Genomic DNA, 26,966 nt, shown 5'->3' with positions numbered 1-26,966 from the left:
TCGCTGAACAAGTCCTGGGTGGCCGCCCTTGTGGTCTCCCTTCCCCTGGTATCCCTCACCTTTACTTTCTTCCTTAGCCACCAGAAACTCCAGTTATGTATCCCACAGCTTAACAGCATCAAACGGTTACAAGTATACTTGCTTAACCTTATAGGTTGCTAATAGGATATTCTACGAAACACTTTCATGAATAACCCTGAGTTAAAACCAAAACCAAAGACGGACAGGCTTGTTTGTCTATTCATTTTGGCTGTGCTGGGGACTGAACCTAGGGACTTGTGCAAACTACACAGGTGTTCTACTACCGAACTATATTCCCAGCCCAGTTTTCTTTCTTATGGGATTTCTCTTAGCCTATTACATTAAGGCATAATGATGAAAATCTCCAGTAGAGAGGAGACAGTAACTCAGCACTTTCTAAGCTTATCTGAACCCAGGACACTACCACCTTCAAGTGTACTAGAAGACAGGACACTGGCTATAAAGCCCAGACTGGGCTGACTGTCCAGCAGTCAGGTTTCTTTAAGGTGCTGCCGCCACCCTCCCCAGGCATCCATGTTCTAGGATGCTGTTTCAGGACTTCAGGCTTTCCTTTTCTTCCTTATACCTCACCCTGGAATAAACAGGAGCCCATTCTGCCCTACGGAAAGCACGTGTCTGTGAAAACCCTTCCCACTCCATGGAGAGGAGAGTGCCACTGCACCCCCACGGGCTCCAGGGCACGCCCTGACTCAATTTTCAAAGGTCAATTTTAAGTATACACTCACATGCTTCCTTTCTAAGCAAGAACTGAGGATCTTACAAACACAGACCAGGCACCATTCTCTGACACCAAGCATAAGGCATGGTATATTAAGATCCTTGATATGTGTCAAGTGAGTGAATCATTCCAGATTGAAAATAAAATACAGAAGAAATGACGCAAGGCTCTTGCTGACCGTCACGCTGTGACCTCGTCCTGTGAGCTTCCTCCACACGGACTCCTCTCACTCACTGGGCCCTTCTCATTAGTGTTCAGCATCATGACTCTCTCTTCCTAAAACCCTGTTCTCACCCATCTCCTTTCCCTTCCTCATCCTGTCACCCCCTTTAAGAGCAAACTTCTCAAAAGCATTTATTTTCTCTTTTCTGCACCCCTCCTTTGCTCAAGCCCCTGCCCCCAACCTTGCTTCTGAGACTGTCCTAAAACTACTAATGACTTTTTTTTTTTTTATAACCTATTCCATTTTTAGACTAATCTTACTTGGCACATAACCTCGGATATGGCTGACCATACCTCCCCAGAAACCCCGACTCTTCCCTTTCATTCCAATGACAAATAATTCCCACTGAAATGGGTACAATCTTTCTTTAGTTTCAGCTTTATCCATCTGATACCTCTTTTGTTTTGTTTGTTTTGCCTTGTGAAACAGGGTTTCTCTGTGAAGCCCTGGCTGCCCTTCACTTAGAGATCTGCCTCCTGACTGCTGGGATTAAATGTTGCATCCAACGTCTTTTTAGACATTTCTTCTGGGATGTTCTATAGTTCTAGAGGAAATGGGAAATATGAAAAAAATGAGACCGGCTTTGAAATAAAGAGCTCATGAACGAGTTAGAATCAGCAGAAGAGAGAATTAGTAGTTTGGAAGACATGTATCTGAAGAAATTACCTAGAATGCTGAGAGAGATAACAGGATAAAGAATATGACATAAAAATATAAAGAACAGGTTTAACACAGTTCTACCTGTAGACTCTCAGGAGGAACTACCAAAAATAAAAGCACACTTGAAGAGAGAATGGTTATAAGCCAGGCATGGCAGCTCATTCCTGTGACTCTAGCACTTGAGAGCCTGAGGTAAGACAATCACAAGTTTGAGGCTAGCTTGGGTACATAGTGAGTTTCAGGCCAACCTGGGCTACACAATGAAACTCAGTTTCAAAAAAACAACCAAAGAAACAAACAACAAATTGCAGCTTCTGTATCAGTTGTTTCACTTTCTTGTCCTTTTTGGGATCTCTGGCTCAGGGGACTTCAGCTGTTGTGAGGGGCAGCCACGATGACAGGCCCATGTGACAAGGAACGAAGAGCCTTCTCTGAGCAAGCCTCTAAAATGTGCATCTAGGAAGCCGCTCTGGTGACTGAAGCTCTAAGCAACAGCCCAATAACAAGCTCTTAAAAGACAAGGAGAGGTGGTGTACGCCTCTGATCACAGTACTTAGGAGATAGGGATAAGAGAATCCGGAGCTCAAGGTAAACTACATAGCCAGGCAGACTGTAAGAGCCCCTACCAAATCAAACCCAACCCAACCCCACCCCATCCCACCCAACCCCAACCCCAACCCAAACCAAACCACTCTGAACCAGAACCACTCCCATAAACTGGCTCCTGGATTTTGGACCATCAGAGAAACTATGTGAAACAACCCTTCCTTCCGTCCTTCCTTCCTTCCTTTTTTTTTTTTTTAAAATATTTATTTATTTATTTTATGTATATGAGTACACTATTGCAGTCTTCAGAAGAGGGCATCAGATCCCATTACAGATGGTTGTGAGCCACCATGTGGTTGCTAGGAATTGAACTCAGGACCTCTGGAAGAGCAGTCAGTGCTCTTAACTGCTGAGCCATCTCTCCAGCCCAAAACAATGCTTTCTTAAGTGGCTAGATTTTAGGGCAATTTTATATAGTAATAGATAACTAATATAGTACCAGAACCAAACAGTTCTGAATTGCTTACAAAAAGCCTTCTCCATCTGGTCCAGACTGTCTCTCAGCTGCATTTCTTGCCATACTCTCTGGCATGTTACATTTTAAATACACCTAACAACTCGGAGCTTTTGGAACATGACCATGTTCTCTCTCCCACCTCCACCCTCCACCCAGCTTCCAGGACGCACCCTCTGCCTGACACATTCTTCAACACTTTCTTCCCACTTCCATATACTTGGCTAACTTCTCCCCATCGTCAGAGCACTGTACTAAGCTACAGGACAAAGTCTTATTAAACTGCCTATGTTCCCATCAGATTTAAAGCTCCAAAGAGAAGGAAGCAATGCCTGTCTCCATTATACTCCATAACTCCCAGCACACAGAAGATACTCTGCGGATATTTGGTGCTTACATCCCACAAGGTAGGGAGGCAGGAAGGCTAAAAGTTGAAGCATAAACATTCTCAGGAAATGATCCAAATAAGTCTTTCATCTGATATAACTGTAAAGGAACCAAGAACCCTCTGCAGTCCGTGCAATTTCAACTTTGAGGAAGGCTCAAGTAAGGTCAGGGTTCAAAAGTTGGGTGAGTTCCAATTCCTGCTAAGTCGAACCTCATGGTAGTTCTATTCTGGCCCTTGGCTGTAATCTCTAGATACTGGACACACCCATTCTTGAAAACGCTACACTACACTCAGTGGTCAAACAAAAACAGTTTTTAAAATCATCACCTGTTCCGTCTTTTAGGACAATCCTAGCTTATTATGTTGAGATTTAAGATCTGATCACGTATGGCATCTGTCGTATGTGTCTAAACAGGATCACATACATACATATATGCATCAATAAACAAGTCATAAAATATTAAACACTAGTACCCTCTACTGGTGGAAAGACCTTACAGGCTCATGTGAATGGTCATATTGCCCTCTAGTGACCACAACCTATAAAGACAGCAAATCCTGCAGCAGATGGGCGCATCTCCTTGGCTGTAATGATAGGGTTTTATATTCTTTAAGCATCTAATTTCCTCAGATTCTGGTTTATATTACAGGGGTGCAACTCTAAGACTCTTGGGGGCTCCCTGGGGACTCTGTAAAGCTCTTCCCAGCTGTTAGTGACAGGGGCTGCTGCTCTCTCCTGCTTCTCAGGAACAGGAGGTCAAGGGGAGGCAGAGGAGGCGATGGCTGCACTGGTGAGGGCAGGGCAGCAGCTGTGAAGGACTGCCCTGGACTCCCCGGGGAGCTGCGAGCAGCTTGAGGAACACATGTTGTTCTTCCCTTCATGTTAGCCACAGTCGTGTGCTGTATAAACCGGCAATTCAACGCGCTCCCTCCCTCACCTCTGAAATATCTCCAAAGCTGTAATAAATGACACGGTGGCAAATGTTGCTATTGTTTTGTTTTATAAACCAGGCTTCGCCAGATATTGCCACTGATGACAGATTAAGCTGGGTTTCTTTCAAGATTTAACTGAATCACCACCTCCTCTATGAAGCCTTTTTGAAGTCCCCAGATTATAGTGCTTGCTCTATCCTTTCTGATGCATACAGAGTCTCCAGATCGAATGGACAGAGTGTCCTATGTGCTTATTTATAGCTACAGTAGGGTACTGCTGCTGTTTGTCTACACCATTGCCTCTCTACCAAACCCTCAGTCCTCAAAGTCACAACCAAGTCTAAATCATTTTGCACAGTCTGTTACCTGTATGTAGTCTATGTGGTAAGTACAGATATTGGTCACATGCTTTTCAAACCTTATATAATAGCTATTATTATATGTTAGCAACTCTGGTAACTCTAATCAAAAGGTGGGGGAGATATAGCAAGGTGGCTCAGTGGGAAAAGGTGCTTGCCACCAAGCCTGACAACTTGAGTTTGATCCCAGGACTCACATGTTGGAGGGAGAGAACAAACATCCACTAATGCGTCCGTCCTCTGACCTCCATATGTACACTGTGGCAAACATATACCCAACCCCATTCCCAACACACAATAATAAAATGAAAGAAAAAGTTTAAAAGATTGAGGACTGTGTTTTGTGTATTTTCATTTCATTTTAAGAAAATTTTTACTGTATGTTACTATGTATATATTTTACTATTTTACTATATATTACTAGATATCACTATTTTTTAACTATAAATTCCTAGCCTGAGACTAGTACAGTGTTCTAAACAGTAGTCCCCTCCAGCAAGTGTGACAAGCACATACGGGTCAGGTAATTCATGGTGTACAGGAAGGAGGAAGACAGGCTGGAAGTACTTTTTAGAGCCCAGAGCATACCTATCCTTGTCGATCTCAACACCTCCCTGGAGGGAATTTTCTTCTTTAATTCTTGTAAGGCAGCAACTAGGTTTTCTTTGGTTTGATCAGGAAGCTCCAACATAGTTTTCCATCTTTTTATGTCTTCTATAACCACAACTCTCTGCGAAAAAGAAAAGTTATTTGGAAAATGGAATCCTTTCATTAGAAAGACATTTGTCTCCACCTGAGCTAATGGCTCTCCTATTGACATGAATTATTGATTATGACCTGAACCAAAGCAGTGTGTCTGATGGCCCCAAATGATTGGTAATTGCTTAGAAGCAGGTCCTGCCTACTGCAGATCTGCAGAGTTGCATCTATTAGGAAAAGTCCAACGTTTCATCTCATTGTACCAGACACCATGGGACTTCCCTGTGAGAGGTGAAGCAGGAGAGGGGAATGGAACGTGGGTGCTAAGGAGGACCAACCTCACAGCTCACTAAGTGTCCTGATCTACATGCACAGAGCAGAGAAGCCATAAAGCCATGTTTACTTCAACAATAAAGATCACACAAACAGTTCTCCACGTCCCAGAGGAGAAAACTCAATACTTTTTTTTTTTGTTGTTTTTAGAAAGAAAGAAAACTTTAAAAAAAATTTAAACACACAGAAAAGTACAGAGAACAACCCATTACTTAATGAGATTATTTTGCCATTCCTCGTAAAATAAAGCATTATAAAATGTAAGTCCCTACCCTTCACAAATTCACTTCCCTTCACCCTCCCAGAAGCTGCCACCTGAAGACTGATCCCCAGGCTTCCATCAAACACTAGGGACTAGGAATGGGGTAAGGGGACAAGAAAGCTTTTGTACTGTTATGTGATTTTTTTTTTCTGTAGTTTTGATATAGTTTAAACTAAGAACCTTTTAGTAAACAAAATTGGCAGACAAAAAGTAAAAAATCAGAGTAGCTTTTATAATTTAAAATTAAATATGTTAGAGCCAGGCATGGTGACGGATGCCTTTAATCTCAGCACCCAGGAGGCAGAGGCAGGCAGATCTCTAAGTTTCAAGCCAGGCAGGTCTACATAGGGAACTCCAGGACAGCCAGTACTACACAGAGAAACCCTGACTCAAAAAAACAAAATAAACAAACAAACAAACAAACAAACATCTTATCTTGGATGTCTATTACCCTGGGAGGGGCAGTCGAGGGTCAGGAAGGGCCTTAGGAGCTTTGAGGGGTCTGGAAATGTTTATCTTAATGGATGTTCCTCACCACACCTGGCATATGTATAGTTTTTCCACATGAAATTTCAATGTAGCCATGTTATAAAGACAATCCCCATGAAAACCTTATCTCCTTCCCTTGGGCAAGAACATAGAAGCCAAGGGTGAAAGCCGGGTCCATCTGTGTGCTAGCTCCCAGCTCCCAGCCTGGTTGCATTGGTTTTGCTTTCTAGGTTCAAAGCTAGGAGGAAAGCAAGGAAAAGATTTGAGGTCAATCCGGTTTGGGTGTCTCTGAACTGGCCGGCATTTAAAGATGCCTCTTCCCGGACAGGATGACTTCTGCAAGTCCCTGGAGAGCTCTCTGCTGAGAACTCACCTGAAGCACCTACTATATTGGTAATGATTCTTCTAGCTGTCACTTCACTACACGAACGGCACGCGAGTAAGAGGGGGAAGGAGACATGCAGGAAGGGGGGAGCAAGATAGAGTAATGGAATTCATGGGACATGTGAACAGAAGGGGGGCTGTTTTCTGGGAGGAAGAGGTCAAGTCAGGACAGAAGGACAGTGGGAAGGGAGTAAGGAAATATAATTTAATGTATACCAATGCTATAATAAGAGCTGGTGAGACAGCTCAGAGGATACAGGCGCTGCCAAGTCCCAACCCCTGAGCTTGGTCCCGAAAACCTACAAGGTAGAACTACAAGTTGTCCTCTGACCTCCAGACACCCACAATAAATAAATATAAATATAAAAAGGAAGAAAGCGTCAATGAAACCTGTTGTTTTGTATGCTTTCTAAATACAAGATCAAAGTTCCCAGTTTGGAGCAACCTAGTCCAAACTTTCTCTGTAGGGACCCCAGAGGCCTTCTAAGGATCCTGTGAACCTGGCTATTCTATTTAAAGCCAGGCTACTCAGCATTCTCCCCTATGATTGCCTGGAAAAACCTCCCAAGGATAACAGCTTCCACTTCTCCCTCTGGCATTAGCCAGCAACTGTCTGCACTTTGCCAAGCACAGGTCTGGTCTAGGTGTTGACCAACCCCCGGAACAGAGTTGAATTCTGCAACTGAAATCACCACAGAAGCCTCCCACTTCAGACAGAGGAGTGAACACACTCGTCTCTTCTGTTAATTTCCACCTTCTTTATGGCCCATGGCAGGTGGTGGGTTCAGGATTCTGAAACAAGTCTTCGAATACTGCTTGCACATGTTCCAGAGAGATGGTCGAGACTGTCACTTGGACACGCCATTTTACATCTACTCTGTCCTTGGCCCTAAGGAGACTCAATCAAAACTGAGAGGAAAACCTTTTGCTATGTGCTACTGTAGTATAAACTAGTATTACTATTAAATGGTTTTTAAAAAGAGACAAAACCCCGGGCTGGAGAGATGGCTCAGTGGTTAAGAGCACTGACTGCTCTTCCAGAGGTCCTGAGTTCAATTCCCAGTAACCATATGGTGGCTCACAGCCATCTGTAATGGGATCTGATGCCCTCTTCTGGTGTGTCTGAAGACAGCTACAGTGTACTCATGAATGTTAAATGAATAATTAAAAAAAAAAAAGAGAGACAAAACCTAAACCACATAAGAAGCTATTTTCTATTAGACGGTATAAATATCACATTTTTCTCATTCAGTAATATTTTAATGATGTTTCCATAGTAATATTAATTGTTAGAGCTGACCTACTAGGCTAGCAATACAGAATCATAATCCTACTATTGTATACACACATCTTAGACTCTTGAAATCTATTTTCCTAACAGGTACTGGGAGTTTCATCCCCGTGTATTTCTACTGTAGTAAATACTGCCTCGGTGAACTCCTGACTTCTCTGTACACTATCTCCAGCTGTCAACTTTTATCTTCTCTGTCTCTTTGTGCTCTCAGGAGCGGGTGCTGTGCTGTTCTACTCTCCGACCCCGTCCCAGCAGAGTCTAAGGATCTAGTTTACAATAGCCTTACTTCATCCATCTGTATTACTCACCAGAAATATCTTTCCTTTACTTTTTGTCTCCTTTCTTATCATCTGTTAAACAAACTACATTTGTTTTGTTTTGATATAGGTTCAACGCACACCCTACACTGGCCTCAAGTTCTCTATCCTCTTGTCTTAACTTTAGATGGTTGGTACTACTGGTATGCTCCATTGCCCTTGGCTCTGGGTTTTCTTTATAGATTTTTTCTTCATAGTTTAAAGGTAATTGTACTTCTTTCACTTAAATATTGTCATTTTCAGAACACACATTCAAAGAAATTTGGGCTGATCTTACAGCTGTCTTTCAAAACTATTGTTTTTTTCCATATTTCTTTTTTTCTGTGTGATGTTTTCTAAATAATTTCCTTATTATTAAGCTATCAATTCATCATTTTCTCTTTAGGTACTAATCTGTCTACTTTAATTTAATCTTTTCAGTATGTTTCTGCTTCAACAAACAAGTATTTTTCATTGGACAAATTGTTTTGCTTTTCATTCTTCTTTCTTCTCCTTCTCCTCCTCCTTCTTCTTTTTTTTAAAGATTTTATTTATTTTATATATATATGATGAGTACACTATAGCTGTCTTCATACACACCAGAAGAGGGCATTGAATCTCATCACAGATGGTTGTGAGCCACCATGTGGTTGCTAGGAATTGAACTCAGGACCTCTGGAAGAACAGTCAGTGCTCTTAATCACTGAGCCACCTCTCCAGCCCTCATTCTTATTTCTATTCTGTTCCTTTTTAAAATCTTTGTGAACATTACAAATATACTTAAGATTTCAGATTGTTCTCTGATCTCCATTTTTTGGGGATAGAGAATTTATTACATCTACCCATTCACTCACTGTCTTTGTCGCTTACTTTCTCATATGGTTTATTTGAACCATGATTTCTTCTCTAATGAGGATTGTTTTTCTTGGGAGTCTTGTGTGCTCTAGGATGTGAAGTGTCTGAATGGGAAACTCACATCTGCCTGTGTTTTTGGAGTTTCCTGGTTTTACATTAGACTTCATACTAACACTTCAATTTATACGCATGGTAAAAGGTATCTTCGTTTATCTAAGACCCCAAGAAGATGGCAATCTTCACACTGTTTTCTTCAACTTGGCAGGCAGAAGTTTTCTGCTCACTGTTCACAAACATGGTAGACTTCTTTTAGTTTCAAATTCCACTGAGACCATGGATGTCCACTTCATCTCCCAACAGATGAGGCTCTGAGGCCTCCCCCATACTGGCGCTAAGATCTAAGCATTACAGCCACTTTCAACACCCCAAACAACTCAGCTCCATTGTCCACTCACAGTTCCAGTTTCAATTTCCTGTCTCTTCTTAGACCTTAGGATTTCTCTTTCTTATAGTCCAGGCTGTCCTGGAACTCAGTCTGTAGATCAGATTGGCCTTGAACTCAGAGATCTGCCTACCTCTGATTCTCTAGTGTTGGGATTAAAGGTATGCCTGTCTTATTAGACTTTTTTTTTTTTTTAAAGATTTATTTATTATATATGAATACACTGTAGCTGTCTTCAGGCACACCAGAAGAGGGCATCAGATCTCATTACAGATGGTTGTGAGCCACCATGTGGTTGCTGGGATTTGAACTCAGGACCTCTGGAAGTGCAGTCAGTGCTCTTAACCACTGAGCCATCTCTCCAGCCCTCTTATTAGACTTTTAATCTAGCATCTATACGTGGTTGGAAACAGGTTAAGAATCCCAAATCAGATCATTTTGACTTATGGAACAAGTAAATCCAAACATTTTTTTCCCCTCAAGACAGAGTTTTTCTGTGTAAAAGCCCTGGCTATTCTGGAACTTGATCTGTAGACCAGGCTGGCCTCAGACTCAGAGATCCACCTGCCTCTGCCTCCTGGGTGCTGGAGACAGCTTAAGCCTAAATGCTTACACTTGATATAAAAGGTCCTTAGGACTTGCGACCCTGTCAGTCTCATTAGATACCATCAGCAGCTGCCAACGCAGCACTGCATACCTGCTCCCTAGGATGGTCTTCCTTTGCCTGACAGACATTTGTCTTTCAGAGACTCTCTGCAGCATCAACTTTTCCTTGAAGCCTTCCTTCCCTGCAGCCTTTGGCCACATTCCTCTTTGTGTTCCATTTACTGTACCTATGCTTCTGTATGCACTCATGAGCAAGACTGCCTTTCCCACCAGACTACAACTTGAGAATCCAAACAACTTCTTCCTACTTTATCTCCTATCCTCAATGCAAAGAAGGTAGAACAAAGCAAAACTGTTATAATAGTTTCAGGTCTGAAAAGTAAGGGCAGAAATCAGAGAGAGGAGCAAAAAAAGAAAAGAAAAGAGAAAAAGAAAAAAAAGAATTCTACAGACATCAACATATATCAAAGAAATATTTTCTTATTTTCACTTTTTTTTGTGGGAGGCAGAGTGTGGCCATATACAGCCAGGTACCTAGTCTTGAACTCACTAGGCAGTTGAGGATGACCTTCAAGTTCCACCTTCAGAGTGGTGGAGTTACAGGATTATAAGCATATGCCACTCCCACTGAATCCATATAAAGCAGTCTTTCAGATTCTTACCTGCATTACGTAGAACACAAACAGACACAGAGAAATGGATGCAGAGTATAACTGGGAGAGCTATTCTGCTATACACTTTTCATCTGGTCTTACACCTGGGGAAGGCTGCAATGCCAGGATAGATCACAGAAAATAATAACTCATAAGCAGTCATGTGCACACTGTTCCACTGGCCGGGGCAGGCGACAACACACTGGCTGGGCAGCCTACAAGGGAAGGTTCATAAAGCACTGGCACTTCGGAGTGCTAGACCTGAACAAACCGGCATATTCTCTATCTTTTAATAATAGTAAAAAGAAAAAGTGTTCTTGGAACTAATAGAAGAAATCACTTCCTAACGGATCAAGATGAGATTAACCAAATTAACCTTTACCATTTAAATGTGCACGACACGAGTTCCACCAAGTATCTCTTTTATTGAAAGAGATAAGACTATGGTGAAATTACTTGTAATACGCTGATAACAGAAGTAAAATGATCCTAAGATTTTTATGCCTCCCCAGCTTGGCACTCAGAAACCTCTACTTTCTTTTTAGTTTTAGTGGGCAGACTATATGGACCCAGATTGCCCAGTGCAAATCCCAGCTCTCCCATGTGGTGCTGCACTGGCCTTAGGCCAACCACTTCACCTCTCCATGCCCTGGTTTTCTTTCTAATTATGTGTATGAGTTTTTGCCTGCATGCATGTCTGTTCACCTTATATATGCCTGGTGTTCTCAGAGGCCAGAATGGGGCGTCAGATATCCTGGAACTAGAGTTTCAGATAGCTATGAGCTGTCCTGAGTGCTGGGAATAGAATCCTGATCCTCTCGAAGAACACCCAGTGTTCTTAACTCCTGAGCCATGTCTCCAGCCCCTGGAGTCTTCATCTGTAAATGATTAAACCATACCTTTCACCGATGTTACTACAACTTAAGAGTTAATATCTGCAGCCGGGCGGTGGTGGCGCACGCCTTTAATCCCAGCACTTGGGAGGCAGAGGCAGGCGGATTTCTGAGTTCGAGAGTTCGAGGCTAGCCTGGTCTACAGAGTGAGTTCCAGGACAGCCAGGGCTACACAGAGAAACCCTGTCTCGAAAAAAACCAAAAAAAAAAAAGAGTTAATATCTGCAAAGCATTAGCATAACGTTTGGTCTATAAAACAGGCTCAATAAATGCCATTATCATCATAACAACATCCCTATCTTGAGCTTTAGGCTTTTTTTCCCACACTTTTTATCCATTTATTTTGTACATGCCTAGGTCATAGAGCATATGTGTTGGTCAGAAAACAGCTTCTGAGTTGGTTCTCTTTTTCCATCATTTAGGTTTTGGTGGCAAGTGCCTTTACCAGCTGAGTCATCTTGCTGGTCCTTTAGGGAACAAAACAAGATAAAAAACAAAGCCCACCCCCAAACCTATGGCTCTTTACTACATGCCAGACATAAAGCTCAGTCAGCCCTCTCACCAAACATTTATCTGTGAGTTCTCTGGCAATTCTGCAGACTGGGTGTTATTAAGAGTTATTCCTGACACTGATGAGGAAAACCAGGCTTCAACTTCAGCAGATTCTCCCATTAAGCCAGAATGCTAGTCAGCCACAGTGGCACATGTCCCTGATCCCAACCCAGGGTGGCCAGGCAGGAAGGTCACAAGTCAGTTTGAGCTACACTGTGATGCTCTAGACAAATAAAAACTAAAGCTGGTGTACGGGAATAAGTGATTGGCGGAAAGTGGATCTAGCAAATTCTCTAAACCACACACAGTTAACACAACTTCCTTTTAAAATGCTGCCACTGTGCACATATAAAAGAGAACACACAGAGACACATGGAAGAAAGCAGTGAACACACATGGCTTTTCGTGTGGCCTCCCTTTATCGAGGCAAGCCGTCCTTCCATCCTTCAAGGTACTTGTCATGTAGGCTTCTCTAACCATGGAAACAGTTATTTTTTGGAATGGGGTCTCATACAGCCCAGGCTAGCCTTGAATTTGCTAAGCAGCCTAGGATGATCTTAAACTTCTTGATCTTCCTGATTTTATCTCCCAAGTGAGGAGATTACTGGCACTTGTCACAACACATGACTTGCTCTCTTCTCTGTTACTTATATGATAATTTTGTAATAAATCCCATTTTATATTATTATTACCTCTCACGCCCTTATTGGAAGTCTCATGAGGCTTATATTTCGATCTCAGATTTCTCTTATGCTGGGCATAAAGCTGTTTCACAGTAACAGTTGTAGAAGAACTATCAAGGGTGTTATAACGGTCTGGAGAGACAGCTCAGTGGTTCAGAGCACTGTCTGCTCCTCTGGAAGACCCGGGTTCAGTTCCTAGCACCCACAAGGCAGCCGACAATGGTCTATAATTCCAGATCCCTGATGATCTGATGCCGTTGTCTGCTCCCACAGGTACTGGATGTGTATGGTGCATATACATTCACAGGTAAAACATTCATATACATTAAAAAATGAACAAAAGTTTAGAGAGAGAGAGAGACAGAGAGAGGGAAATGAAGATGGGAAGTGGAAGACATGCTTAATGTCTCTTTAATATATACCAGACACTAATATTTTCCGGGGCACAGAGGTAAATATCTCAGGGTCCCTGTATGTAACTTATGAGCTAAGTTTCCAAGGAAAGCAGTTCTTGATTGAGTAGATAAATGAGAAATTAACTCTATAAAAATAAAGAGAAAGATTTTACAGGGAAAGGGACCAGCATGAAGTCAAAAGAAAGCCCTAACAGCTTGAAAGAGACAAACATAAAGGAAGGACCAGGAAAAGAAAGAAACAAAGGGGCATGGCCAGAATGTCATTACATAAATGGAGAGCCACAAGCATACATCATGCTGGAGCCAAACAGGAAAGATCTCATGTGTCATGCCAAAGCTTGTAGAATTCTAGGTGACCTGGTTGTTTAGAAACCTGTCCTACATGTCAGGTCCTGTAGATATAAAACCAAGAGGGCACATGTGTTCAAGAAGCTCAGAGTGCAGCAGGATGGACACACGTAAAGAAACAGCTTTGAAAATGCAGAAGTGCAGACAGAGGAAAATACTTAAGTTATTCCAATGAGGGCTGGTGAGATGGCTCAGTGGTTAAGAGCACTGACTGCTCTTCTGGAAGTCCTGAGTTCAAATCCCAGCAACCACATGGTGGCTCACAACCATCTGTAATGAGATCTGATCCTCTCTTATGGGGTATCTGAAGACAGCTAGTATATTTACATATAATAAATAAACCTTTGGGGAAAAAAAAATCGCCGGGCGGAGGTGGCACACGCCTTTAATCCCAGCATTTGGGAGGCAGAGGCAGGCGGATTTCTGAGTTTGAGGCCAGCCTGGTCTACAGAGTGAGTTCCAGGACAGCTAGGACTACACAGAGAAACCCTGCCTCAAAAAACAAAAAAAAAAAAAAAAAAAAAAGTAAAGTTATTCGAACGACACAAAGCCCATCCTCCTCTGTCAGAGTGGTTTTATTCCGGGGAGACAGGCAGAAACCTAAGTTATGGGAGTCAGTCCGCTTCTACCACGTGGTTTCCCAGATTGAACTAAAATCTCCAGGCTTGGCAACAAGCACCTTTAATGTGCTGAGCCATCCTGCCTGCCTGACTCCAGCATATTTTAATCACTATACTATACTGTTTTCAAGACAATGGAATAAGTAAGAACATTTCTAGCAAAAGGATTATAGATAGATGTGTGGGGGCTGGTGCTAGATACAGCTCCATGGCAGAGTCTTTACTCAGCATTCAAGAGGCCTGGAGTTTGATCTTCAGCATGTCCCCACTGGCAGGCCCTCTTCACTGCTCTCTAATACAGGTCTGGTGAGTCTAGGAGAGCACCCAGGAAAAGAACTTATCTAGGATCTAAGCCAAGTACTCTGCCTTACCACCACCATTTGTAGCCCCAGATGCGCTCTCAGCCTTAGAAATCTAGACTGGAAGAGCAGGTATGTCAGTTACATACACAGAGAGCCTTGGGACTGATATGGTCACCCTGGTTAAGCATACAAAACAAGGCAGAAGTCTGGGGAGCACAAACATTAGGAATCTCAGGGATAGAGAAGCCAATGAGGAAAACTAAAAATAAGCCAGAAATGCAGAAGAGGTAAAGTGACCAAAAGGACTCGGCAAGCTGTTCTTGGTACATCGCAATTCATTCAGCATTCACATGACTGTCTCTGTAATGTTTAGGGGTGGAGACTGACTTCATACATGGCAAGCAGGCACTCTACCACTGAGCTACACCCTAATATAGTTCTCTTGCTTTCTTGAAACAGTCTTGCTATGCAACCCATAACGTTCTTGAATGTCCCATCTTTCTGCCTTAGCCTTCTAAGTGCAAGGCCTACTAGTGTGTGCTGGTACACTTAGCTTGACTGATTATTTGTAAATAGTCTTTGCCCCTTCCTAACTAGTTGGAATCAAGCTTAGTTCCAGCAAGCAAACAGTATATTTAAGTCTCTGTGGTTCAGGGTGGACCTGTGGAGCCATATAAGTCATGAAGCCATATGCTACATTCTGGCCAAAGCACTACATATAAGGTGCCAGAGCACTGTAAAGCTTCATCTTTTACACTACACTAGTTTTGTCTAAAGCAGTGGCTCTCAACCTTCCTAATGCAACCTTCCTCATCCTTTAATACAGTTCCTCATGCTGTGGTGACTTCCAACTATAAAGTTATTTTCATTGATACTTCATTACTGTAATTTTGCTACTGGTATGATTGTAACATAAATATTTGTGCTTTCTCAATAGTCTTAGGTGACCCCTGTGAAAGGGTCATTTGACCCACAGGTATGTAGAATCCTACTTGAAACTTTAATATTTCTGAGAAAAACTTTTGGGATGGAGAGATTGACGGCTCAGGGGTGGTTGAGAGCAGGTACTGATGTCAGCTTTCTGAGTCTCACAGGTCATTTGGAAAAAGAGAGACACTGCAGGACATATTAAGGCCTTGCTGGCAGGAGGGAGATCCAGTCTCTGTGGACTGAATCTTGAAAAGCCATGCAAAAGCAAAAACAACAGTTGATTTTAGGTGACACAAATTCCTCATGCCAAAGCCCCTCATCTAATCTGTATGTTTTGTAAAGGTAACATTGCACCCCTACAACTTTAGTCTTTATTGTGTACTCTTTGCTGTGCCCAATATTGTAGGACATTCCAAGTGTGACAGGCAGGACTGTCTTGTGACCAAAATCATGAAAACGCTGTACAGCTCCTTCAGAAAAACAACTCTACAGATAACAGAAGACAAGCACTGTTTTCTACAGTGCTTTCTTCAAGGTCCAAGTACTTCTAGAACACAGCAGTTCATTCTGATGTTTACCCTAGATAGAGTGAACAACAGCTATTCCATCGTAATGTTTACCCTGGATATAATGATTCTACTACAATTCCTGCTACACACTGCTCCTGCAGAGGACCTAACCTCAATCTCCAGCACTGCAAGTTTCCACTTTAGGTAATGCACAATCACTACAACTCCAAAGAGACCCAAACATAACCTAGTGAACATAACTACACACAGACACACACAATAAGAATAAATCTTAGCCACGAGTGGTAGCATAAACCTTCTTTTTTTTTTTTTTTTTTTTTTTTGAGACAGGGTTTCTCTGTATAGCTCTGGCTATCCTGGAACTCACTCTGTAGACCAGGCTGGCCTCAAACTCAGAAATCCGCCTGCCTCTGCCTCCCAAGTGCTGGGATTAAAGGCGTGTGCCACCACTGCCTAGCTAGCATAAACCTTTAATCCCAACTCTTGAGAGGTTGAGGCAGGAGGATCTCTTGAGTTCTAGGTCAGCTTGATCTACAGAGTGAGTCAGGGCCACACAGTGAAACCCTGTCCCCAAAACTAAAATAAATAAATAATAAATAAATCCTTAAAAACAAAACAAAAAAAAACCTTTGTAATCAAGGGGGGTGGGGTGGTGATCCTATTATCTAGCACCATACCCTAAAGCCGGAATAATTGGATTAATTCAGGGTAGCAGAGGTACAGGCATTGATGAGTCTGTACAGGGTATGTGAGAAAGAAAATATGGTCTCTCAGGGTTGCTTAACAAGATTCCCTACAATGGAACCCGTTGGTCCTGTCTCTTTATGACAGTCCTTTGCACATTTTCTCTGATCTCACATTCCTCCTCACCTTCAAAGACTCGATCGTGGCTTGCTTGTAAACCTTTTCTCCGAGTTTCTTCTTCGGGCTATTCTGGATCCTAGGCGTTCGAATGACAAATTTATCCATTGCTGGGGGCTCGACTATCTTCAGGTGCTTGAAGTGTATTCTATTCAAGAAACAGGGTGAAACTTCAGTAAGATTGAGATGTATGTTCCCAGAAGTGACACGACTGGATTTTCTAAACACTCCTGAATTATGGAGGATTCTGGATCATATTTACAGGAAGTACGATTTCTTCTCGAAAAAGGAAATCTCTTCTGAAAAACTGAAACTATAGTTACATTTACTTCCTGGGTTAGGTTCCTAGCTTCCAGAAGGGCACGCTCTGGAGGGAATAGGATTCCAATACCCAGGGTAATGGGGTGACTTCTGAAATCCTTTTCCAGTTTAGGTTGAGTTGTGTCGGAGTTAAGGTTCCATTGGGCTCACTGAACCACTCTTTGCAACCACTCCGCGGCAGCCCCAATCTTAAGAATTACTCTAAGGCCCTCAACAACCATCTCCAGACCCCGGAACATAAAGAAGCAGCTCCAGAAACCACTGTTCTATGGTCAGAGAATCCCAACCATGTCCATGAGCAAGGATTTCATCCTTCCCTTGCCCACAGTACTCAAGAGGCCTGGAAAGGGGTTATCCAATCACAGATCGACGTGAGACCCACCGGGAAAATCAGCCTGCCTACAGCTTGGTCTCTTGACCTCCCGAGACCTCCGGCCCGGCCACGGCCACGCGTTGTAACTGTTTGTACACTTCTTCCCGGGCCCAGTTTCTCGCTGGTGACTCGCAGAAACTACACTTCCCAGAACGCACTGCGAGGCGCGCGAAGGCAGTGGTTGAGGGAAGCAGCTCCCCACCCCCACCCCCACCCCCCAGCTCGCTCCAAGCCTCCGAGAACTACAGGCTCCAGTAGGCCTGGCACGGAGAAAAAGGCAGGCGCCGCTCTGAGCCCAGAGCTGAGATGGTTGGCCTCAAGCCCGCCCACGAGAGGTTTTCTGTCCCAGAGACAAGCCGGGAGGCAGCACCTTGGGCGGGCCAGGGCGGAGCCGAGGCTCTCTCGGAGGCGGAAGCGCAGGCCGGAGGGGCGGGGAAAGGGGTTGGCCCGGAAGAAGGAGAAACCCTGAAAAGAAAACAGCAACAAATCGAGCTGCTGTGACAGAGGGGAACAAGATGGCGGCGCTAAGGGGGAAGCTTTGGGTCCAGGCCCAGCTGAGGCTCCCGCCGCTGCTGCTGCTGACCATGGCACTGGCCGGAGGCTCGGGGACTGCAGCGGCCGAAGCCTTTGATTCGGTCCTGGGGGACACGGCGTCTTGTCACCGGGCCTGTCAGCTGACCTATCCCTTGCACACCTACCCGAAGGTAGGTAGGGCCCAGCGATACCGAGTTCCCCTCATCCCTCGGTGCCCCAGCTCGCGTCTTTCCACATCAGTGTCAACGCCGGGACCCTAGTGGTGAACCTGCGCTTCAGCTGCTCCCCCCCTCTGTGTAGCTGCAGTTTTCCTTGCTCCTGCTGTAATTTGCCGGAAGTTTGTGCTGCAGGACTGGATTATAGGCTGGGGGAGGATACAAAAATGAGAAATAGGCGAACCCTCGGGAGCCTGCGGGACCCCAAGGCTTGCTAGGGTAGGTTGAAGATGAACAGGAGATCTTGACCTACTAATAGCGCGGGGGTGGGGAGGAAGGCGCGGATCCACGCTTGCACAAAATATTGCCTTCCAGCCCGGGTTTATTGCGCGCCTCTCCGGAACGAAGCGCGTTCTGTTCCGCGAGTCGGAGAAGCTGACAATTCCTTTGCGGCCTAAAAGTGTGAAGTCAGCCTCAGTAGTTATGAGACACTAGAAAGGAGGACTTCCTGTCTGTGTTGAGTGAGTGTGTGCGAGACGCTGCCGCTGGGGACTGGATGCCTTTGTGAGGCCGCAGTTAGGGGTCTGTCTTCAAAAAATTAAAGTAAAATAAACGTTTCTCAGTGAAGAAGATAAGGTATCCGTGGAGTGGATCAAGAAATTCGACTGTTCTACTGAAGACCTATACTTTGTAGCTAGAGGAGAGACCGATCCCTACCCCTGGTCCCTCCCCGCAGCCGCTGCCTAGCCTTTAATTCTGCCTTCTTAAGTTGTTTTTCAGTTTCTTATGAATTCTGTTTACTCAACATTCTAAATTGCTTGGTGATTCTCCCCACCCATTTTCCACATATAATTAGGGTTTATACCCCTCCCCACCTGGCTTTGTAAGGGCTTTCACTGATGTTGGTGGTTTTTTATCCTTGTTTTCTTTCGTCTTCTGTATGCTATTTGCTTAACCATTGAGGCTATCCGTCTTTGCCTTCTAAAGCTACCAAGTGGCTAGAGTGGCAGTCCCAATGACTTTAGAATGTTCCATATTGACAGGTACTTTAGTATCTTTGATATGAAAAATTGTAAATTCTGTACCTTCCAGCATTTTGTTCCCCTTACCTATCTGAGGATCATCAATTACAAGCAAAACATAAAAGGTGCCACAAAATTGTAGTGGGATTAGTCTTAAATTTTCTAAGTTAGAAATTAATAAATAGTTGAGAGAAATGAAGAGCTGGGCTGGTAAGGGACACCTGTAATTACAGCCTGCTGGAGGCTGAGGTCAGAGGTCATGAGTGTAAGGCTTGCCATGGAACAACCTTAGGGAGTAAGAGGGAGACTTCAGTCAGTAAGCCCTCATCATCAAGGTTCTACACAAAAGTTCATCAGTACTGATTGGCCTAGAATTAGGCTGAGGCTTACTTTATGTTTTGTTAGTGTTTGGCTCCCTCTTTTAAGGTTTTCTTAGCAAATTTGAAGTGTAAGCCAGAATACCAGGAACATAAATACTTTGAAAGATATGGATACCAGGAATCTTCAGATATTTCTTGGATGTGTTTGTTTTTGAGACAGGATTTGCCTACAGTTCAGGTTGGTTGTTCAGTCTCAGTCTTCCTGCCTCAGGTTCCCCAGTGACAATGGGGTTACAGACATGCATCATCCCAGTCAGATGCCTTAGGCATTATAATATTCACTAGTTGCTAATAGTTGGTGTGATATTGATAAGTCATTTTCACTAATTTATTAATGCTGCTCTTAACCAGAATTCCAAATCATTGGCTCCCTGTCTGTCCTGAACTTAAATTTGTTTTGTTTTTGAGACAGGATCTTGAGTTGGCCTAGAACTCAAGATAGTCCTCCTGCCTCACCCCCTGAATTCTAGGATTATCCACAAATTTTAGAATGTTTGCTTGAGACAATATCTTGACATATAGTCCAAGATGGCCTCCAACTAACTCCCTGTTCTCTTCCCTCCATTCCTAAGTGCCAAGGGCTGAGATTATAGGCTTGTCCACTGCACCCAGCTCAGAATTTACTCTCTTACTGGGCATGGTGATGCACACCTTTAATTCCAGCACTCAGGAGGCAGAGGCAGGCAGATCTCTGAGTTTGAGGCCAGTCTGGTCTATGGAGTGAGTTTCAGGACTGTGAGAGCTAGACAGAGAAATTCTGTCTCAAAAGCAAAAACAACAAAAAAGGAAATCAAAAAAAAAAAAGAGTAAAAAGTTAAAGATCCTAAAACTAAGAAGTAGTAAAATAGAAATTGAGTCTTCAAGTTGTCTGCCCTATGCTATTGCCATCAAAGAATGAAATTGCATTACAAATACTTACTTCACTGGCTTCTAGAGGCCCTCACTGACTTTTACTATTCATTGCAGTGCAGGCAAAAAGTGGTGTGTTAATAAGTAAGTGAGTTATAAATTTCACATTGTCTTTCTTCATCTGATAAGTGACAGATAAAAATCTCATCTTAATGACTTTATAATTATAGTAAGGGGACAAGAGTATTGTAAAGACATAGAGTAGATATTCTAAAATTAATATATTTTGAGCTTTGTTCTCAAAGGTTTAGTTGTATGATGTCTAGGTTCAAATGTAAGGAACATAAGGCATGTTGTTAATAACTAGACCGTGGTCAGTTTTTTACAGGACATGGGCTTCAGAACCCTACAAGCCTGCAGTCCATTCTGGCTCCACTGTTGACTGTATTCCTGCTGATCAGTTAATTTCTTAGAACTTAATTTTGTAAACTGTAGGACAACCACATGTTTGCCGAGCTAGTATGAAGATTGAAGATAATTTGATGCTTTCAGGGCACTGCCTAACACAGCTGTAGGTAGCTATCTCTTCTTACACTGTGCAGTCAGGGTTGTGCACGTTAGCATTTGTAGTACTGAGAAAGAGAGTACTTAAAACCAGGCATGTAGCTCATGCATGTAGTCCAGCAGTTGGGAGGCTGAGGTAGGAGGATTGCTGTGAGTATGAGGTCAGCCTGGACTGCAGAGAAAGACCAGTTACAAACAACAGTAGCCAAAGCAAGGGAGAATTCGATGTAGCTAAGTTAACTAAGGATAAGAAATGTATATGAAAGCTATCTAGGTAGCATTGTTGTTAAAGGACCGTGAATTACTTAGCAGATATTCATTCTGATGAGAAGAACCCTTTCCTTGTTCTATTAGGAGATTATATTTCTATAAGCTTGTCAGTCACTTGAGATGCATAGAACTGAAATGTTTACCATATTTGAATTTATATTCAAATATCATATTTGTATTTTGTAAAATACAAAATACCTGAACTAAGAATATAATTTTTTTTTTGCTTTTAAAAAATAGTATTTTTATTTTATGTGTATGGGTGTTTAGCCTGCATATCTGTCTCTACCCCATGCAAGTGCAATGCTGGCAAACACCAGAAGAAGGTATGGATTTCTTAGAATTAGAGTTACAGACTGTTGTGAGCTGCCGTGTGGATGCTCAGAGCTGAGCCTTTGTCCTTTGGAAGAGCAGCCAGGGCTCCTAACCACTGAGCCATCTTTCTAGCTTACTCTTTATGGATGTTGTTTAATACATTACATGTTAACATACAGCCTGGCACATTGTGAGTGTTTATTGACTATATTATTAATGTAATGTCTCTCATTACAATATAATATGAATGTATTACGTTCCTAGTGTGTAAGATTAATGTGAGAGTATCCTTATTTACAATTTAGACAATGCTGAGAATCGGAGAGATTAGTAACTTGCCCAAGGCTGTACAGAGTAAGTGGTAAGGCTGAGCTTTTAGGGTTGATTCTTGACCCGCTAGACTCTCAGCATGCCATATGGTTTCCTGACGTTGGTTCTGGATATCTTTTGGGGTTGGTTTAACAAAAGGAAGCCTATCTGAGCTGGGTGTATTGGCACGTATGAGCAGTCTCAATAGTCAGGACCTGGATAAGGTGGAGATTAAGGGTTCCAGGCCAGTTTGGGGTATAGAGCAAGCATACCTGAGAGTAAAATGTTATCTGGTATAGTTCAGGGTAATGAGCTCTGTACTGTGCAGAATAAGGAAATATGTGGCGTTCCAAAACCAGGAGAATTCTTTTGCTGTTTTACAAAGCCTGTAAACTGTAGATGCTGATAAATAAAATGTAGTTTTTACCTTAGCAACTATTGCAGTTAGAACTAAGATCACAAAATGTACTACCTCCAAAGTTGAATAATAAAGCCTCTCGTGTAGGACACACAGCCATCTCTTCATGTGGGTTATTCTGCTACATTAGCCTTACTAATTCTTCTGCTGAGAAGAATCACACACTGCTGTATTAATAACTGGAATGTGTGCATGTTTTTTCATTAGGTGCCTAACAGTGTGTGCACAGAGGATCACACAAAGTTACAAGGACATTAGTTTTTTTTCCAATACTGTATTTATCAAAGAGAAAAAAAGCTTGTGGATCTCATTGTATATAGTCTCATTATGCACTTAACTATTTTCTAAGCGAAGAACTCTTCTAAGAAAAAAGATCTTACTTTGATTTTTACACATAGCTTTCAATCCTTGTAATTATTATTTTCTACTTTTAAAACATATTACTATAAAAGAGAAAAAATATTATCGTGATTGTATAATTACTAATATTTATGAAGCACCTCATGTGTCTCATACATTTTGGTAAGAGTAGCAGTCTCCCAGAATAGTGTTTTCTTATTTCATGATGTGAAAGTTTGAGATTTCAACAGGTAAAGTAACTTGCATAGGCTTTAGTTTTGGGGTTTTTTGTTTTTAACCAGAAAAATTTGATTCTGATCTAGCTGATTGCAGTAACTGTTCCTGAATGTCACCCTGTGGCTCCTGTTTATAGTCTCAGTTAAAGTAAGCCAATTAAAAATTAAAATAAAAACCCTTGGGGCTGGAGGATGGCTCAGTGGTTAAGAGTACTTACTGCTCTGGTAGAAACCCTAGGTTCTGCTCCCTGTGACTATGTGGCAGCTCACAACCTCCTGTTACTCCAGTACTGGGTTCTGATGTCCTCTCTGGCCTCCCCAGGCCAGATGTTGGCTCCTCACATGGGCTCCACACACATTCATACAGAGTTTTTAAAAACATTTTTAAACATATGAAAATCCTTCCACATGAATATTTGTGTAGATACCTCATCTTTGTTCTGGCCTTCATTCTACCATTTGCTCTGTGAAGCTGCTCCTAATGCTTTGCTAATGAGGCGATGCTTATGTTCTTGGACGCAGCAGAAGCATGCCAGTGACCCCTGGCTACTCGCTAACTCCTTCCTGCCTTATGCAGGATTCTTATTGTCATTCTTAGTTCTAGTTCCAATTTTTTTCTACCTGTTTGTTGTGGCCACAGAATATGCAAAAAGGATGGTATATTTAGTCACTTGGCTTTTTTCTTGGTATCTCTTTTAAAATAATGAAATACGGACTGGGGCTGTGGCTTAGTTATTAGGTTCTCAATATTCAGCATTACACAAACCAGCTGTGGTAGAACAGGAAATCCCAGCATTAGGAAGATAGAGACAGGAGGATCGAAAATACAAACTCAGGAACTGGAGAGATGACTCAGTAATTAAGAGCACTAGCTGCTTTTCCAGAGAACCCACATTCCATTTCCAGCACCCACATGGCAGTTCACAACTGTCTGCTATTCTGGTTATAAGGATCTAGTGCCCTCTTTTGGCCTCCATGGGCACTGCTTGTAGATGATGCTCAGACATGCTTGCAGGCAAAATACATAAAATAAAAATATGTAATTCTTTAAAAAGAAAAGTAAAAGGTCATTGTTTATTGCACAGGGAGTTAGAAACTAACCTAGTGTATGAGAGACCATGTCTATAGCCAAATAATTCAAATTAGGAACTAAAACACTTTGCCCTTTTAGTACAAAACTTATTGTATGGTTTAAAACAAACACTAACTCTCTTTTCTTCTTGATCTTTTTTCCATTTGAAAGAAACATCTTATTTTTTGGTAATCTTTGTTCTTGAACTTCCCAGGAAGAGGAGTTATACGCTTGTCAGAGAGGCTGCAGGCTGTTTTCAATTTGCCAGTTTGTGGATGATGGAATTGATTTAAATCGGACCAAACTGGAATGTGAATCTGGTAAGATACTATGCTAATGACATCAGCTGTGCATAACTTTGGGGATTTCTTTGAGTTGAGTTCTGCTTTTTCTATATTTTTCCTAGAAAAGACAGACATCCTGTTTAAACTAGTCACCCACCATATTGTAATTATAAAATTAGAGTTTAAATAGATGCTGCTAAAAATGTCATGGGCTTTACTCCATCTGTGAGGAGACAATGTTTACTTTGTGCTGTGGATAGGATTCCTTTGTTTAACCAAGCATTCTGTTTAGACAAACGCAGAGGTAATTATCTAACTCATAATTCACCACTACCTTTTCATGGATTGTATAATTTCCCTAAGCCGTTCCATCAGTCGGCTGGCTGACATAGCTCCAAGGTTTTTACTGAATCAGGCCTTTGGGTCTCAAGTGTTTTAGAGTATTCTTTATCAATCATGCCAGTGAAAATAGCCAGAGGCTTTGTCACCACTTAAACACTCTTCTTACTTTTTGGTGAAAGATACGTGTTTAATAAAAGACACTTACAATCTGGACACAAGGAACATTTAACTTTGTAAAGAATGGTAATGGAATCTTGTCTGTGGTGTCATCTCCCCCACCCCCCTGCAGTGTACTCCCTGTGGTGGGACACAGCTGTTCCCTGAGGCGGCTCTCACACACTATTGTGTGATATTGTGACTTATTTTTGTGGCTCAGGCTCCTCCTCACTGGCCATCTTTGTATATTCATAGTGCCATGTTAGCTTATCTAGAGCCTCTGAGAAGGATGTTACTTACCTGAGTGAGAAGAAAATAAAATTGCTGCAGTGATGAGCTGTTACATCAGAAGAAAGAAATGAGCACTGAAGGATGTGAGTGTGTTCAACAAGGCCCATTTCTTAGGAGTGCTGAGGATTGAACCCAGGACCTAGTGTATGCCAGGCCAGTGTGGTGCCCATGAACTACAGCTCCAGCCTATTTCAGCCTTTAAAATTCCCCATTTCAGAACATTTTCTAGTTCCATTTTCTTAGAATTTAGCATAATAGACTGATTGGTTTAGTCGTCCCCCTGCCCCCCAACCCCCCGTTTGCCATATTGATACCTTTGTTTCTCAACTGAACAATCCCAAATAGTTATATAAATAACTAACGTACATTGTTTCATTCTTATATTAGATAATAGTCTTTCCATTTCAGACTTCCAGAAATCAAACTAGGCTTAGTGGCACAAATCTGTATTCCCAGTTATCTGGGAGGTAGAGGCTGGAAGGTTCAAAGCTTGTCTGGACTACAGAGTGAATTCACAGCCAATCTGGGCAACTTGGAGACCTTGTCTCAAATACAAAAACAGTTAGAGATACTGCTTAGTGTTGAGTACTTGTCTAGTTCATGCAAGGCCTAGGGAAAAATGGAGGCTTAGAAAAATCAGTAGTCAAAGGTTTAGTCCCTCTGCCCAGACCGAGAGCTACTTTCAGTGGCATCAGAGGGACATCAGACTGTTTCTTCCCTCTTCACAAACTTTAGCTGTGAGGATACGTTATGTGAATGTCATCATATAGCCAGAGCCTAGGTGTGAAATTAATAGACTTGTTCGTGAGACATTGGACTTGTAGGAGAGAGATGAAAGAATTCTATTGTTTTCTGCTTTTGCCAAGTTTGGCAGCTCATGGAGATGAAATACTGAAGAATGTCTTTGTGTCTTTCCAGCCTTAGAAGTATGCCAGATCTCTCTCTTTTGCAGCCTTTGTCTCTACCACCCTTCTCCTCTTTCTAAGAATTTGCTGTTTTCTCTTTCAGCGTGCACAGAAGCATATTCCCAACCTGATGAGCAGTTTGCTTGCCATCTTGGCTGCCAGGATCAGTTGCCATTTGCTGAACTGAGACAAGAACAAGTAAGAGACAGCCCTGCCTTTCCAGACTGCCTGCTTATGGGCTTCGACTTGGGTTACTCGATGTAGGCATTGCCAGCGTGGTCTTACTTTACTGTTAGATTTTATACTTACTTTCCATCCATCAAAAATATGTTTGCAGCTGGACGGTGTGGCTCACGCCTTTAATCCCAGCACTTAGACAGAGGCAGGCGGATTTCTGAGTTCGAGGCCAGCCTAGTCTGCAGAGTGAGTTCCAGGACAGCCAGGACTACACAGAGAAACCCTGTCTCGAAAACCAAAAAAAAAAAAAAAAAGCCAAAACAAACAAACAAATATGTTTGTAGACAGAAACGTTACTGGAATACTTTCTAAAAATAGTCTTCTGTAAAATATTATATCCATAACCTCATCTTTTTTTTTTCTCACAGTCCAGTTAGATACTTCCATTTTACATGTGCAAAAACAAACCCAAAAACCTCTAAATTGGCTAAGAGGCGGTGACATTGGAATCCCTCTCTCTGTTCCCTGTGCCACTGCCTCGAATCATCAGCATCATTTGTCATCTGTATTGCTCAGTTAACTTTTAGACTGTTCTTCTATGTTAGCCCTGTCTAGTCCTTTCTTTATCCTGGGTCTGGGTAGTTGGAAATTATATACAGGGTTGAGTACCAACTGCCTCTCAGAGCTTATCTCCCAAGAGCCTCTACAGTGTCGTCTCTGAAAGTTACTCACTCCTTGAGAACTCTGTCCTGGGAAAGGAGTTAATTTTTATTTCTATTCATTCATTCATTCATTCATTCATTCATTCATTCATTCATTCATT

The 26,966-nt window shown here is 42.4% G+C and overlaps 2 protein-coding genes across 5 annotated transcripts in view; one reads left to right on the top strand and one right to left on the bottom strand.

The window, feature by feature from the left end:
* The window catches only part of Tceanc2 (transcription elongation factor A N-terminal and central domain containing 2), a 37,845-nt gene extending 20,128 nt beyond the window's left edge, over positions 1-17,717 (bottom strand). For 2 of the 3 annotated variants that reach the window (XM_028786585.1, XM_028786595.1), the window contains exons 1-3: positions 17,535-17,717; positions 16,841-16,979; positions 4,972-5,113 (exon numbers count right to left, since the gene is read on the bottom strand). In XM_028786585.1, the coding sequence (XP_028642418.1) occupies positions 4,972-5,113; positions 16,841-16,939 (241 nt within the window). In that variant the 5' untranslated portion in view covers positions 16,940-16,979; positions 17,535-17,717. Of the gene's footprint in view, positions 1-4,971; positions 5,114-16,840; positions 17,122-17,534 lie in introns of those variants that run through there. The other variant, XM_028786590.1, reaches the window with a different exon arrangement.
* Positions 17,718-17,947: 230 nt separating this feature from the next.
* Positions 17,948-26,966, top strand: part of Tmem59 (transmembrane protein 59) — a 20,970-nt gene continuing 11,951 nt past the window's right edge. Inside the window, exons 1-3 of one of the 2 annotated variants that reach the window (XM_028786821.1) lie at positions 17,948-18,229; positions 24,203-24,308; positions 26,070-26,164. In XM_028786821.1, the coding sequence (XP_028642654.1) occupies positions 18,041-18,229; positions 24,203-24,308; positions 26,070-26,164 (390 nt within the window). In that variant the 5' untranslated portion in view covers positions 17,948-18,040. The remainder of the gene's footprint in view (positions 18,230-24,202; positions 24,309-26,069; positions 26,165-26,966) is intronic. The other variant, XM_028786828.1, reaches the window with a different exon arrangement.

Source organism: Grammomys surdaster, unplaced genomic scaffold (genome assembly GCF_004785775.1).
Source record: "Grammomys surdaster isolate TR1022 unplaced genomic scaffold, NIH_TR_1.0 100, whole genome shotgun sequence".
Taxonomy (NCBI): domain Eukaryota; kingdom Metazoa; phylum Chordata; class Mammalia; order Rodentia; family Muridae; genus Grammomys; species Grammomys surdaster.
This window is presented reverse-complemented; position numbering and strand designations above follow the sequence as displayed.